At 45.5% G+C, this 15,242-nt stretch overlaps 1 protein-coding gene across 1 annotated transcript in view; it reads left to right on the plus strand.

Moving 5' to 3' along the window:
• Positions 1 to 3,546: 3,546 nt before the first annotated feature.
• Positions 3,547 to 15,242, plus strand: part of LOC309548215 (RING finger protein 17-like) — a gene marked incomplete at both ends in the record, with an annotated part of 197,925 nt that continues 186,229 nt past the window's right edge. Inside the window, one exon of the mRNA XM_082248169.1 lies at positions 3,547 to 3,592. Coding sequence (XP_082104295.1) covers positions 3,547 to 3,592 — 46 coding nt within the window. The remainder of the gene's footprint in view (positions 3,593 to 15,242) is intronic.

The raw sequence follows: 15,242 nt of genomic DNA on the forward strand, positions 1-15,242 counted from the left end.
AGGCACAGGCTCTATGAGAGGCTGAAAGCTACTGCAGCTGGAGGGTGCACCGAGTAGTACTTATGTTTAGGCAGTATACGCACAGCAACGAAAGTCCCGAACGCAAGCAGTCTGAGCCTTTGTTTCTGGGCACATTTTGCCTAAATGTTAGTACCAGTCGTGCATTCTCCAGACACAGAAGCTTTCAGCCTCCCATAGAGAGACTATTACAGACTGCCTATGTTCTGTCTAAAAATCCAACTTGCAAAAATCTCTAACCACGTCACTTCCGGTGACTCTATAACAGGAATAATTGGAGATTTTGACCACTTGGTGTTTTTACAGAACAGGTGGCAGCGTATATACTCCGGTACATGCTATAATGAGTGGACATTTTTAGTCTGGCCTCTAGTAACCAACATGGCCACCCTCAAGGCGTTGACAACTAGTGGCCGGACTAACAATGTCCACTCATTACAGACATTCCAAGTCCCTAGCGAGGTGCGGGAGTCTCCCCTAATTGAGCTGGGGCTCCCCGACACCCGCAAGTGCCGCGCGATATCTGGGCTGTCAGCCGCAGTAGCCCTTACTGTGAAGAAGCGGAGCCGATGCTTCCTGTATAGTTCTGGCTCCTTTTACAGGAGTGATATGAAATGTACTGCCTCTGTGTCAGGACCAATACAGGAAGCATTGGCTCTGCTCTCTACTGCAGCCCCATGCTTCCTCCAGCGCTGCTCTTGTCATACTCCTTTTGTGTCTTAGAGGAGCCAGCAGTACCCAGCAGCACCAGCCAACAGTGCCCACCAGCAGGACTAGCCAATACTACCCACCATCAGTACCCGCCATCAGTATCTACCAGCAGTACCCGCCAGCAGTACCAGCCAGCAGGACCCACCAGCAGTACCCACAAGCAGTGCCCACCAGCAGTACCCACCAGCAGCACCCGCCAGCAGCACCAGCCAACAGTACCCACCATCAGTACCAGCCAGCAGTAACCGCCAGCAGTACCAGGCCTGGAGGACAGCCAGCAGCAGCCGCCAGCTATACTCACCTGGCAGACAGCAGCCAGCAATACCTGCAGGAATCCTGAGGAAGAAGTGAAGATTGAGGTCAGTTGAGGTGCAGGTAAGCCGCAGTGCATCCGTGTGAAAGCAGCCTTAGGCCCCTTTCATACAACCGGTCTGTGCATTAGCGTGTATAAATTGTTGCAATATGTTTTTTAATAACTAGTTGTGTCCTGTCATAATAAAATATCATGTCCATGTTCATACACGTATGAACAAGGACATTACATTTTTTGGCTGCCTAAGTCATATGTGCTAGGGGGGGCAACTAGCCCCCAGCACATTCTACATATCCCAGCATGTGCAGTGTTTCTGACTCCCATGGTTGCCAACATTTAAAAAAAAAAATTCCAGGGACACTTTGCAGCACAGCTATCAATTACCACTCCCACTTCCCTGAAGCTCCGTCCACTCTGCATAATTAATCTCGCCTACTTATCAGATTATAGAGTCTACTCAATATAGAGAGAATTACAGTAAATTAAAAAAGGGAATTTCATACTTAAGGCCACTGTAGCAGAGTTAGAATAAGTCTCCCATTCAGCTGCACTACTTATGCGTAACATTTATGGGCAGCCCGATTAACAGGCGCTTCCAGGGACAATATAAATAACCTGGGACAGGCTCCTATTTGCAGGGACTGCCCCAGGAAAAAAGGGACAGTTGGCAAGTATGGACTCCTACCACCATGGCTACTTCAAATCACTGAAGTGGTCATGGTAGTTAGAGTGTTCCTTTAAAGCGGTTGTAAACCCAAAAACGCAAAAAAAAAAAAAAACCTGCAAGACAAAGGCATAATGAGCTAGTATGCATTGCATACTAGCTCATTATGTATTACTTACCTTAGAACGAAGCCCCGACACGGACCCCCGGACATCGCTGCGGGCGCTGCCATGATCCCTCGTGATCTGATTTTCCGGCAAGCAAAACTGAAGGTCCCCTGGACCTTCAGAGCGCATGCGCCGCTCGCGTGAGCGGCTGCATGCACTGCAAATATCTCCTAAACCGTGCAGGTTTAGGAGATATTAATTGTACCTACAGGTAAGCCTTATTATAGGCTTACCTGTAGGTAAAAGTGTAAAAAAGCAGGATACTACCGCTTTAATGTCTCTTAGAAGAAATAAACCTCTGTATACTGATTCCATTTCATTTGATCTTCCTCTAGTTGTGTTAAAGCGGAGTTCCGGGCACAGAAACATTTTTTTAATAAACATACCCCCGGGACAGTCAGGGCTAGTACATTCCACAATGGCTAGCCTCTGATCTGTCCCGGTTCGCACTTACCTGCAAGAAGAAATACTCACTTATAAAATTTCTTCCACAGCGTTGCCATCTCTCTTGTGGGTAGCTGAAGCCGACGTGATCCTCTTCGGCGTCCTCTTCCGCGCCTTCTTCTCCCAGAATGCGCCTGCACCGGCCCCTCTCGTCACTTCCGGTGCGGCGCCGCATTCCTCCACAGCTTCTGGGCATGCCCAGAAGCTGTTTAACAGGGAATGCGGCGTCGCCCTGGAAGTGACGAGCGGGGCCGGTGCCGTCGCATTGATTCCTGGGAGCGATGACGTTCAGCTCCCAGAAATCATCGCAAGACAGGAAGTGACGGCGGAGCCGCGGCGCAGAGGGAGGAAGTAAAGAATAGGTGAGTATGTTCTATCTAAAATTACAAGGTGAGTATAAAAAAAAAAAAACCTAACTATCCAATTCCTTTTCAGGTTAAGAAGACCAAGCGGACGGGCACAAAAAAAAAAAAGGTCTTTTTTGTGCCCGGAACTCCGCTTTAAATTGGTGGTGGGGGGGGAGCGGAGTGCCACCTCCCTGAAATGAGTTTTTGTGGGTTGGGATGTCTGTCATAGTGTGTACCTGAGTGTATACGCTGCCAGTGTTTTGTGAGGTCGAAATCTCCAAATATTCCTGCTGTGGAGTCACCGGAAGCGACGTGGTTGGAGATTTCGGCGAGTTGGAGTGCTCTGCATGACACTGGCAGCAGGCCTGGATGGTGCCTTCCGTCTGCACCAAAACGCCAGCATCTCATACATTGGATATCCAGTGTGCATGAAACCTTTCTTGTCAAAAGCTGTGTTCTCCCTTTGAATGCAGCTGCATGCATTCAAATAGAAAACTGATATTTTACAAAAAACACCTGTTGAAATGAACAGTGGCAGTGCTTGTATACCTTCAAACATGACCTTGAAGAGTTTCAATGTACAAAAACCCCCAGCAAACTCTAACTATCAGATGATAATATAAGCCGGTTTTATTTGTGGCTACAGTGATAGTTGGACCTGGGTTTCAAGCAATTAGCAATGCCCTTGCTCTCTAACTACATTCGCTATAACTAGTCTCCTCGCAGATTACATAGCACAGAGCAACGTGTGCAAGAAAACTGCGCGCTGTTCTCTATTGGAGAATCACGTCACGTGACGCCAAGGCTGCCCGCAGTGATTGGCTGTACCGCGCTCTGGGCGCCTTTGGTCACGTGGGGAAGGTGCGGAGCGAGGGATGTGAAATGGCGGACTCGGAGCTGAAGTGCGCAGGTTGCCAACATATAGTTGGTAAGTTGGTTTGTTTTACTTGCAGGTCAGGATAGGGGTTGTGGATGGTTTTTTGTATATTGCGTGTGAGGGCGCCTGGAGCATTTCAGAAGTTTAGGTAGGTCTGCCTGGGCCTTGTCACCCCCAGCTGATGGACGGGTAGATTGCTCGGGTGTGGCTCACAGCACCGTGCACCCTGCCAATGCAGTCATCAAAGTGTGTAGCTCTCAGCTGCAACAATTTTGGGCTCTTTCCCTCTATTTCTCCACAGATATACACTATAATACCAAAAGTATTGGGGCGCCTGCTTTTACTAGAGTTGCCACCTCATCCCTTTAAAACAGAACACAAATTATTTACACAGGTTCTGAGGCTAATTTAATGCAGAGAAGGCTCCAAGTGAGTTTAATTACCACCTTAATCAGCCACAGAACCTGTGTAATTAATATGTGTTCTGTTTTAAAAGGATGAGGTGGCAACCCTAGCTTTTACTGAAGCATGAACTTTAATGGCGACTTAGTATGAAGGGTTCAATATTGAGTTCCCTCCCCATCCCCTTGTAGCTATAGCAACTTTAACTCTTCTTGGAAGGCTATCCACAAGGTTTAGGATTGTGCCTATGGGAATGATTGAACATTCTCCCAGAAGCGCATTTGTGAGGTCAGGGATACATACATATTCGCCAGCACACCAAGGATCTTGCACAGCAGTCTGAAAAAACGTTTTATTGCAAAAGGATCACATTAAAATGGGTGCAAAGTTTCGGAGTCTCGCGCAGGATCCCTTCGTCAGGCATGTGATGAAGGGGTATAAGCAACAAGGTGTGATAAGATTGCTACTCCCAGCCAGACAAGAAAAACTAGCCTGGACCCAGATGGAAGGGCTCCACTGTGGTGGTGGTGGGGGGGGGGGGGGGGGACCTAGAAAGCAGTCCCACACTCAGTAGAAGTGGCACCGGCCACATCAAGAAGATGTACCGGTGGCAGCCACAGGGTGCACGGGATCGGCCGTCTCCTGCAGAGGAGCCCGCGTCGGCTCCCGGAAATGATGTCACCAGACGGGCAAGGTACTGGCAAGTGGGTGCGAAGTAAAGGCAGAGGGCGGCCAGCTGCTGTGGGAAACAGAATGCCAGACGGAAAGACAGACTACATGTTTCGGAGTAAACCCCTTCTTCAGGTCTAACACTGGCGTGTAAAATCAAAAAGGAAGGCCGGTGCCTCTTCTTCTGAGTGTGGGACTGCTTTCTAGGCGTCTCCACCTCCCATTGCAGAGCCCTTCCACCTGGGTCCATCCTACCTTCCGCCTGGCTACTTTGTTCGTCCACCACTACATCCCCCATATTGGGAACTTGGAGCGGTTATCTGCACTGGCTCCTTTCAAGGTACTGTTTCCATCCATCTGTGTCACTATACATGGGGGGCCAGCATCCTGGATGTTTTGGATTATCTACTGTGAAGTTTTTACTGCCAATAAACTGACATTTTTACTTTACATAAGCAAGCTAGTTTTTCTTGTCTGGCTGTGAGTAGCACTCTTATCCCACTTTGTTGCTTATGTCATTGATCTAATTTGAGTGTGAGTGTGGGACAGCAGCACCCCCGGCAGCTTCATTTGTCTTCTCTGAAGGACAGTCCCTTAGCGCCTGGTTTTCTTGTATGTGATGAAGCGGTCCTGCTCGACTCCGAAACGCTGAACCTATTTTAATGTGATCCTTTTGCAATAAAAGGTTTCTTCGGACTGCTGTGCAAGATTCTTGGTGTGCTGGCAAATATGTATGTATCCGTGGTTGATCCAGTGTCCAGCTGGTGATCGCTGCAACACCCACAACTGATGTGCCTATATCCAGGAAGGTGTGCGATGGGAATATGAATTATTCTGAATTTGTGAGGTCAGGCACTGATGTGGATGAGAAGGCCTGGCTCGTAGGCTCCTCTCTAATTCATCCAAAGATGTTTAAACGGGTTGAGGTGTAGGCCAGTCAAGTTCCTCCACCCCAAACTCGCTCATCCATGTCTTTATGGACCTTGCTTTGTGTACTGGTGCGCAGTCATGTTGTAACAGGAAGGGGCCATTCCCAAACTGTTCGCACAATGTTGGGAGCATGAAATTGTGCAAAATTTCTTGCTATGCTGACACCTTAACCACTTTAAGACCAGGGGATTTTCCTGCTTAAAGAATAGGCCACTTTTTTCAACTCGGCACTGCGTGAATTTAACTGACAATTGCGCAGTCATGCAATGCTGTACCCAAACTAAATTTACGTCTTTTTTATCCCCCACAAACAGTTTTCTTTTGGTGGTATTTGATCACCTCTACGCTTTTCATTTTTTGCGATAATAAAAAAAATCGAAAATTTTTCGAAAAATTGACATTTTCTACTTTGACAGTTAAAAACTATCCAATATATTCAATTTTTTACATATATTTAGGCCAAAATGTATTTAGCTACATGTCTTTGACAAAAAAATCTCAATGAGCGTATTTTTAACCACTTTTAGACTGGAAGATTCTACCCCATTCCTGACCAGGCCATATTTTTGCGATTCGGCACTGCGTTACTTTAACGGACAATGCGTGGTCATGCAATGCTGTACACAAATTAAATTTGTCCTCCCCCCCCCCCCCCCCACAAATAGAGCTTTCTTTTGGTGGTATTTGACCTGTGCGATTTTTAATTTTTGAAAAAAAATAGCAACAATTTTGAAGAAAAAAAAGTTTTTCACATTCTGATATATAACATTCCCCCAAAAAAATGTACAAATCAAAATTTAACATTTTAGGCCAATTTGTTTTCTGCTACATATTTTTGGGAAAAAAAATCACAATAAGCGTATTTTGATTGGTTACGCAAGTTATCGCGTTTAGTAACTACAGGAAAGATTTGTAATTTTTGTTTTGTTTTACTTTTTATTAGTTTTTTTACTAATAATGGCAGCAATCTGCGATTTCTTTTTTTTTTTTTTTTCTGCGGGACTGACATTGCGGCGGACAGATCGGACCCCTAACTGACATTTTTGACACTTTTGGGGGGACCAGTGACATTACTACAGTAATTGGTGCTATAAATATGCACTGTTACTGTAATAATGACACTGGCAGGCAAGGGTTTAACACTGTTGGTGATCAAGGGGTTAAATGTATGCCTCATGCTTACTGAGGTGTGTGGGGGGAGGGGGTTGTGTGACAGACACAGATTGCAGGTTCAGCTATGCTGAATCCTGTGATCTGTCCCTGCCTGTCACAGAGGAGATCCGCCCGCTTTGTTTACACAAGCGGGCAGGTTTCCTCAGTCTTTCCCCGATGATCGGGGAAGAGCGGCGGTGATCACCGCATCTCCTCCCCTGGCCCGACTCCCGCTGTGTCTAAACACAGCAGGAGCGTGCCACTGAGAGAGGGAGGAATCTGGCGACGTAGGTATACATCGCCAGACCCAGGGCTGCCACCTTTCTGCAGTAGCAGCAACGTGAGCAGTCCGGAAGTAGTTAAGACCAAGCCTATTTTTGACACTTGGTGTTTACAAGCTAACATCTGTTTTTTTTTTTTTTTTTTTTTTTTTGCTAGAAAACTACTTGGAACCCCCAAACATTATATATTTTGTTTTAGCAGAGACCCTAGAGAATAAAATGGAGATCGCTGCAATATTTTTTTTATCACACTGTATTTGCGCAGCGGTCTTCCAAACGCAATTTATATTTGGAAAAAATTCACTTTTTTTAATTAAAAAAACAAGAAAACAGTAAAGTTAGCCCAATTTTTTTCCATAATGTGAAAGATAATGTTACGCCAAGTGAATAAATACCCAACCTGTCATGCTTCAAAATTGTGCACGCTCGCGGAATGGCGACAAACTTTGGTACTTAAAAATCCCCATAGGCGACACTTTAAAAATTTCTACAGGCTACCAGCTTAGAGTTACAGAGCTCTAGGGCTCAAATGATTGCTCTCGCTGGAACGATCGCGGCGATACCTCACGTGTGGTTTGAACACCATTTACATATGTGGGCGGGGCTTCTGTATACGTTCGCGTCTGCGTGTGAGCTAACGGGGATAGGGCGGTTCAATTTTTTTTTCCCCCTATTTATTTTTTTACACAGTAATAAAAATGATTTTTTTTTTTTTTTTTTTTATTACAAAGAATGTAAACATTCCTTGTAATAGAAATAGGCATGACAGGATCTCTTTATTGTGAGACCTGGGGTCAAAAAGACCTCAGACCTCACAAGTACACTAAAAAAAAAAAGTTTAAAAAAATTGGCTCTTTGAACGTTTGACGTTGCTCCAGTCCTCCAAGACCATAGAGTCGAGTGAGGGCTATCTTGCCCTTACTCGACTTCCTTTCTAAGAGGATCTTGGACCGGATCGTTTTCCCCGCTGCCAGCGGGTCCGGTAAGTGGGGAAAGCAGCCGGGACGCGGCGAGAGGGGGGGGGGCACACCTCTTCCCCTGTACCCCTACCTAAAAGCTGATCGCCCATCTTTTTCTCAAAAATACCGGGGTTATGGCAGCTATCTGCTGCCATAACCCCGGTATTTAGCGTCAAAGGACCAACGTAAAATGACGGCGGGTGGTCGGTAAGTGGTTAAGGTCCCTTCACTGGGGCTAAGGGGCCAAGCCCAACCCCTGAAAGAAAACATATATGCCCCCTCTCCATCAAATTATTTAGACAAGTGCACAAAGCAAGATCCATAGAGACATGGATGAGCGAGTTTGTGCAGGCCAGTCAAGTTCCTCCATCCCCAGAGTCCTGACCTCAACCCGATAGAACACCTTTGGGATGAATTAGATCGCAGACTGCAAGTCAGGCCTTCTTGTCCAACATCAGTGCCTGATCTCACAAATGCACTTCTGGAAGAATGGTCAAACATTCCCATAGACACTAAACCTTGTGAAGATCCTTCCCAGAAGGGTTGAAGCTGTTATAGCTGCAAAGGGTGGGTCAGCTCAATATTGAACCCTACAGACTAAGACTGGGATACCATTAAAGTTCATGTGCATGTAAAGGCAGGCATCCTAATTCTTTTGACAATATAATGTATATCTGTGATTTTATTGTATGACGTTTTCCAAATAAATGCACCTGTTAGAGTAGAACTAAAGGAGGTGTCTTTTTAGCATTTTGAAAAGAATAAGTGATAGTTTTAACCTCTTGGTTTTTGTTTTGTCATCTTTGTCCCATTGGGAAGATTTCCCTTCCTGTCCCATAGTCAAAGGCCCCTTACACACGAGGCAGACTCTGCCCGCTTAGCAGGCGGATGGCTGGTCCATGACTGCACCGCTTATGCAGAAGGGACACAAACAGTCCGCTCTCCTCTATGGGTGGTCGTATGTAAATGGGCCTGTGTCTTACGGTTATCCGATCCACTAGATCAGGGGTGTCAAACTTTATTTCATTGCAGGCCGCATCAGCATTATGGTTGCCCTCAAAGGGCCGGTTGTATCTGTAAGACTAGATGTCCAGAGCACCCCACACCCCATTACATAAGATGTTGAGTCCCTCACCATCCCTTACATCACAGTGCACTGCCCTTGCCTTGTTTGCTGCTGGGAAGAAGTGAGGATCAGAACTGGCAAGCAGAAAGTGCAGGATCTGGAGGAGGAGCAGAGGTGGCCTGGAGTCAGCTGCCAGAGTCTGCTGAATGGTGAGAACAGGGGAGGAGGAGACAAGGGGAGAAGGGAGGGGGTGGTGCTGTGGCTGCACAGAGAGAGCGCAGGATCTGTAGGAAGAGTTCTGTCCTCCTCTTTGCTGCCGACTGCTGAGACAAGATGGGGGCAAAGACGAGGGGTGCACTGCAGGAGAGGAGCAAGGGCCACATTAAATGTCCTGGTGGGCTGCATTCGACCCGGGGGCCTTGTGTTTGACACATGTGCACTAGATCCTCTGTTTTTAGTGGAGTGGATCGGATGTTGGTTGGTGTCAACGGACATATGTCCTTTGACACCCGATGCTTCGTAGAGGAGACTGGACAGGCAGACCTTATCACGCCGCTTGTGTGAAAGGGCCCAAAGCAGGAAGTGAGGGGTAATACCTTAAAGCGCTTGTATCCCATGTAAAAAACAAAACAAAAAAAACCCTGCAGGACAATGGCATAATGCATACTAGCACATTATGAAATACTTACCTGAGAACGAAGCCCCCACACGGGAGCTGACATGTTCCCTCGCCATCTCTTCCGGGTTCGGCAGCTCTGGCGCTGTGAGTGGCCGGAACCGCGATGACGTCACTCCTGCACATGCGCGCGGGAGTTCACTTTCCAGCACGGAGTTCTGAAGGTCCGGCAAGATACGCCGGACCTTCAGAGCGCATGCGCTCTGCTGGTGTCAGCGGCTGCATGCATGCAGGGTGAATATCTCCTAAACCGTGCATGTTTTGGAGATATTAATTTTTATTTACAGGTAAAAATTAAAAAGGGGAGTATACTGGCGCGTTAAAAGTGAAGGAATCTGTGGTTGTCACCAGAACTAGTGTCCAGTTTGCCCCACTACTCCTGTTCTGGGGGCAACCCAAAATTTCGGACAGATTAAATAATAATGGTAAATGGTACAAATAAGAGGGGGAAATCTCCCTAACAGGGGCACATACAGCAATAAATAGCATACAGGGGTTCTAACCCCACTCCGCTTAATCCAAAACTGGTTGGCCTTCTGTTATGAAGTAAGCTTGACAGCCTTGTTCACACCTATGCAGATTGTGGTTTATGCGTTTTCCGGCTGTGTTTTGCTTTTATTTTAGTGGTGCACTGAAATAAATTCTGGTCCGAAACCAAAAATTCAGGATGCGGTTGTCTAAAACCTAAGCTGAAATAAAAAGTTTAAAAAAAAAAGTCTTCGCTTATCCTACTATAGTATTAAAGATTTATATCTCCCCTTCCACCATTCATATACAGTGCATTGCGAAAGTATTCGGCCCCCTTGAACTTTTCGACCTTTTGCCACATTTCAGGCTTCAAACATAAAGATATAAAACTGTATTTTTTTTTTTTTTTTTTGAAGAATCATGAAGTGGAACAAAATTTATTAGATATTTCAAACTTTTTTAACAAATAAAAAACTGAAAAATTGGGCGTGCAAAATTATTCAGCCCCCTTTAAGTTAATACTTTGTAGTGCCACCTTTTGCTGCGATTACAGCTGTAAGTCGCTTGGGGTATGTCTCTATCAGTTTTGCACATCGAGAGACTGACAATTTTTTCCCATTCCTCCTTGCAAAACAGCTCGAGCTCAGTGAGGTTGGATGGAGAGCATTTGTGAACAGCAGTTTTCAGTTCTTTCCACAGATTCTCGATTAGATTCAGGTCTGGACTTTGACTTGGCCATTCTAACACCTGGATATGTTTATTTGTGAACCATTCCATTGTAGATTTTGCTTTATGTTTTGGATCATTGTCTTGTTGGAAGACAAATCTCTGTCCCAGTCTCAGGTCTTTTGCAGACTCCATCAGGTTTTCTTCCAGAATGGTCCTGTATTTGGTTCCATCCATCTTCCTATCAATTTTAACCATCTTCCCTGTACCTGCTGAAGAAAAGCAGGCCCAAACCATGATGCTGCCACCACCATGTTTGACAGTGGGGATGGTGTGTTCAGGGTGATGAGCTGTGTTGCTTTTACACCAAACATAACGTTTTGCATTGTTGCCAAAAAGTTCGATTTTGGTTTCATCTGACCAGAGCACCTTCTTCCACATGTTTGGTGTGTCTCCCAGGTGGCTTGTGGCAAACTTTAAACGACACTTTTTATGGATATCTTTAAGAAATGGCTTTCTTCTTGCCACTCTGCCATAAAGGTCAGATTTGTGCAGTATACGACTGATTGTTGTCCTATGGACAGTCTCCCACCTCAGCTGTAGATCTCTGCAGTTCATCCAGAGTTATCATGGGCCTCTTGGCTGCATCTCTGATCAGCTTCTCCTTGTATGAGCTGAAAGTTTAGAGGGATGGCCAGGTCTTCGTAGATTTGCAGTGGCCTGATAATCCCATTTCAATATTATCGCTTACACAGTGCTCCTTGGGATGTTTAAAGCTTGGGAAATCTTTTTGTATCCAAATCCGGCTTTAAAATTCACCACAACAGTATTTTGGAGTGTGTTCCTTGTTCTTCATGATGCTCTCTGCGCTTTAAACAGACCTCTGAGACTATCACAGTGCAGGTGCATTTATACGGAGACTTGATTACACACAGGTGGATTCTATTTATCCTTAGTCATTTAGGTCAACATTGGATCATTCAGAGATCCTCACTGAACTTCTGGAGAGAGTTTGCTGCACTGAAAGTAAAGGGGCTGAATAATTTTGTACACCCAATTTTTCAGGTTGTTATTTGTTAAAGTTTGAAATATGCAATAAATTTCGTTCCACTTCATGATTGTGTCCCACTTGTTCATTCTTCAAAAAAAAAAAGACAGTTTTATATCTTTATGTTTGAAGCCTGAAATGTGGCAAAAGGTCAAAGTTCAAGGGGGCGAATACTTTCGCAATGCACTGTGTGTGTGTATATGTATGTATGTGTGTGTGTATATATATATATATATATATATATATATATATATATATATATATATCCATCCCAGGTGCTGGGTCGCCATGGCGACCAGAAGTTTTATCCTGGCGCCTCCGCATGAGCATCTGCGGGTTCGGGACCCAGCGTAGCAGGTGCCGCCAGTTAATTAAAATTTTTTAATTGTAAAAAATGAAAGGTAAACCCAAGCACATAAAATCCCCCCTCCTCTAAAAAATTGAGGCCCCCACATAAGCACATACAAATGTACAAGTGCACGTGGATGGGCACCTATGTCTGAAATTTTCGATTGTAAAACCTCTTTTGGAATGCTTAACTAATGACCTATAGGGGGCTTTTTAAGTGTCACCTATAGAAAATAAAGGGCAATTACATTTGGAGTTTTAAATGTTGGATATCTTTTTACTCGGTTTAACCTCAGCTTTTAGTGTATTGAGTTTTTGTGCCCCTTAAATTTAACCTTTTTAATGTGGTTTTTTTTTTTTTTTTTTTCTTTTTTTTATTGTTTCCTAGACCTTTTGGGGTAATATCGTGTTGGAACTTCCCTTTTTTTTTTTTTTTTTTTTTGTTGTCTGCTTTCAGAAAATATATAATGTTTGGGGGTTTTATGTAATCTTCGCAAAAACAGCTTTGGAAAAATTTAACTTTTTTTAGTTAAAAAATCAGTCTGGCTCCTAGATTCAAGCCCTGTGTGTGTGTGTATACATATTTATAAATGTATTAGCGTTTGCAAAACCATTCCCTATCGTTCATTGACAGACGCAGCTCCATATTCTTCTTAACCATTGGGTTATGCTGCCCCCTACAGGAGTAGGACACTAGGCAGGAAAATGTTACCACAGCTATGGGGCAGTCCCTGAAGGCATACACTCACTCTCTGCTATAGGTTTGTTTCTGCCTAGTTTAGGAGTAGGACCTAGTTCCCGGCTAGGACTTTGGGCTTAGCTTGCTTTTTTATTTTAATGGGAAACTTTGTTAAAATTTAAATTTTTTTTAGCTATGTTCCTGAGAGAACTGCAATCAACAGCCGTTGTTCAGTGAGAATTACCTACCCCGTGAGAAATGCCTACCCTCGTCACTTCCTGTCAGGAACAGCTGAGTAGCGCAGCAGTGCGCATGCTCATAGCCTCGGATACGTAATTACGTAATGGAACAGATGAGGAGATGACTAGTGCGCATGTACGGAGGGTATGAAATAATCACGGCAGTGTGTGTAACGCGGTGGTTACATTAAAACAGCTGTGCTGCAATATGAGTCATCTCCGCTCCTGTCCCTGGCACTTCCCTGATCTTGGCTAGTAAATATAAAAGCGGCTCTCGGCTCTGTGATTCATCTTTTCATACACCCGCCGCCGCTTGTATATTTACTAGCCAAGATCAGGGAAGTGCCAGGGACAGGAGCGGAGATGACTCCTATTGCAGCCGAGCTGTTTTAATGTAACCACCGCGTTACACACACTGCCGTGATCATTTCATACCCTCCGTGCATGACGTAGGTGCACCGGAAGTGACGAGGGTAGGCATTTCTCACGGGTAGGTTTTTCTCACAGAACACCGGGCTGGGTTTCGGACTGGATATCCTAGATCTTTAAGGTCTCCCAGTCCGGCTAGCAAGCGTTTGCAGGTTAAAGCCCCGAGCTCCACGTCAGAGCCCCAATGGATGGGGGCTGGCCCGCGAGTGAAACACCTTGCCGACGTGCACACGACCTGGTTTGGCCTAAATCGCAGCTTGCCTCTTGCCCATCAGCACCCCCACCCCAAGTGGAGAAGTAGTCTGTCCGGAGTGGCACCCGCCCGAGGTTGTTGGTATGGTGAGTAATGTCCCCCCCCCCCCCCCCCCATAGCTCTTGCCGTCTCGTCGGGTGGATGCGGGCCCATCGGGATGGTCGGACCCACGGGTTCCCTTCCATATCCCCCAGCCCCTCTAACAGTCATGGTGGTCTTTTTGGCCGCAACCTACCCCCATGCCCCCCCTTTTTTTAAATCCAAAAAAGTGTTTATTGAAAACAACAGAAAGCAAAAAAAAAAAAGGGAAGGGTAACAGGTGGAAACATGCGCAGCAGTGACAACCAGGTACATATAGTAATAATAAAAATACTGCACCCTCGCAAGGGTCACATCTCTGGTCAGAAGAAAAATCATACAGTAATACAAAAGCATCAATAATCACAGTGGTATTGAGGTAATAAAGGGAACCGAACACCTATTATCTGATATAAATCTAATCCAATGCAGCAACGTACCAGGATAAACAGGGTTAGGCATGAATGTGGGAGAAAACAGCTCCACATCTTCAGTGTAAACCTCACTGAGAAAAAAATACTCCAGGAAGAAGAAAGAAGAGGCAATCTAAAGAGTGACATCCCCCGAGAGCACCATACCCGTCTAGTCATCATACCCATGTCAAAATCCAAGAGGTAGAGAGGTCCCAGGAACGGGTCTCAACCACAACAAAGGTACGGATGAGTCCAGTCCCTGGAAAAGTAAAAGACAAGAAGGGGAGAGAGAGAATGGGCATAGCCGGGGGAAAGAAAAAGAAGGGTAAGGGGAAAAGAGAGAGAGAAGGAGAAAGGGGGGAAAAAAGAGGTTCAGGTGAGAGAAACCCCAAAACAGCCAGGATGTCTACCATATTATCTATACCTGCAGAATATGATGCATAAGCAGCTGTGCAGGAGCTAACCCCGGGCAATCCAACCAATCCTGCCAGATCTTATGAAACTTTTTGACTGCATTACGATGGCGGTACGCTAACTGCTCCCTCAACAGGATATAATTGACTCGTGTCACCCACTGCGCCAACGTAGGGATCGTGGGATTCATCCAATAATTAGCAATCAGTTTTCTAGCCAAATACAATAATCTGTGCACCATGATATAAGTACCAGGAGTAAACGGTTCCGGATCCAATATGCCCAACAGGCACACCAGAGGGTCAACCGGTATAGGTGCACGGGCAACTTGTGAAATGCACTGTGTGACCTGAGTCCATTACCTGACCAATTTCGGACAGTGCCACAGCATGTGTATGAAATCTCCCCTGTGGGAATCTCATTTAGGGCACAAAGGTGTGTCCCTTCTGCCCCACTTGTGCAGGAGAACAGGGGTATGATACGTCCTGTGAAGTATAAAGAGCTGGGAGAGCTTATTGGAAGCCGACAAAG

This window comes from Pelophylax lessonae, assembly GCF_965119305.1.
Source record: "Pelophylax lessonae genome assembly, chromosome: 2".
Classification (NCBI taxonomy): Eukaryota; Metazoa; Chordata; class Amphibia; order Anura; family Ranidae; genus Pelophylax; species Pelophylax lessonae.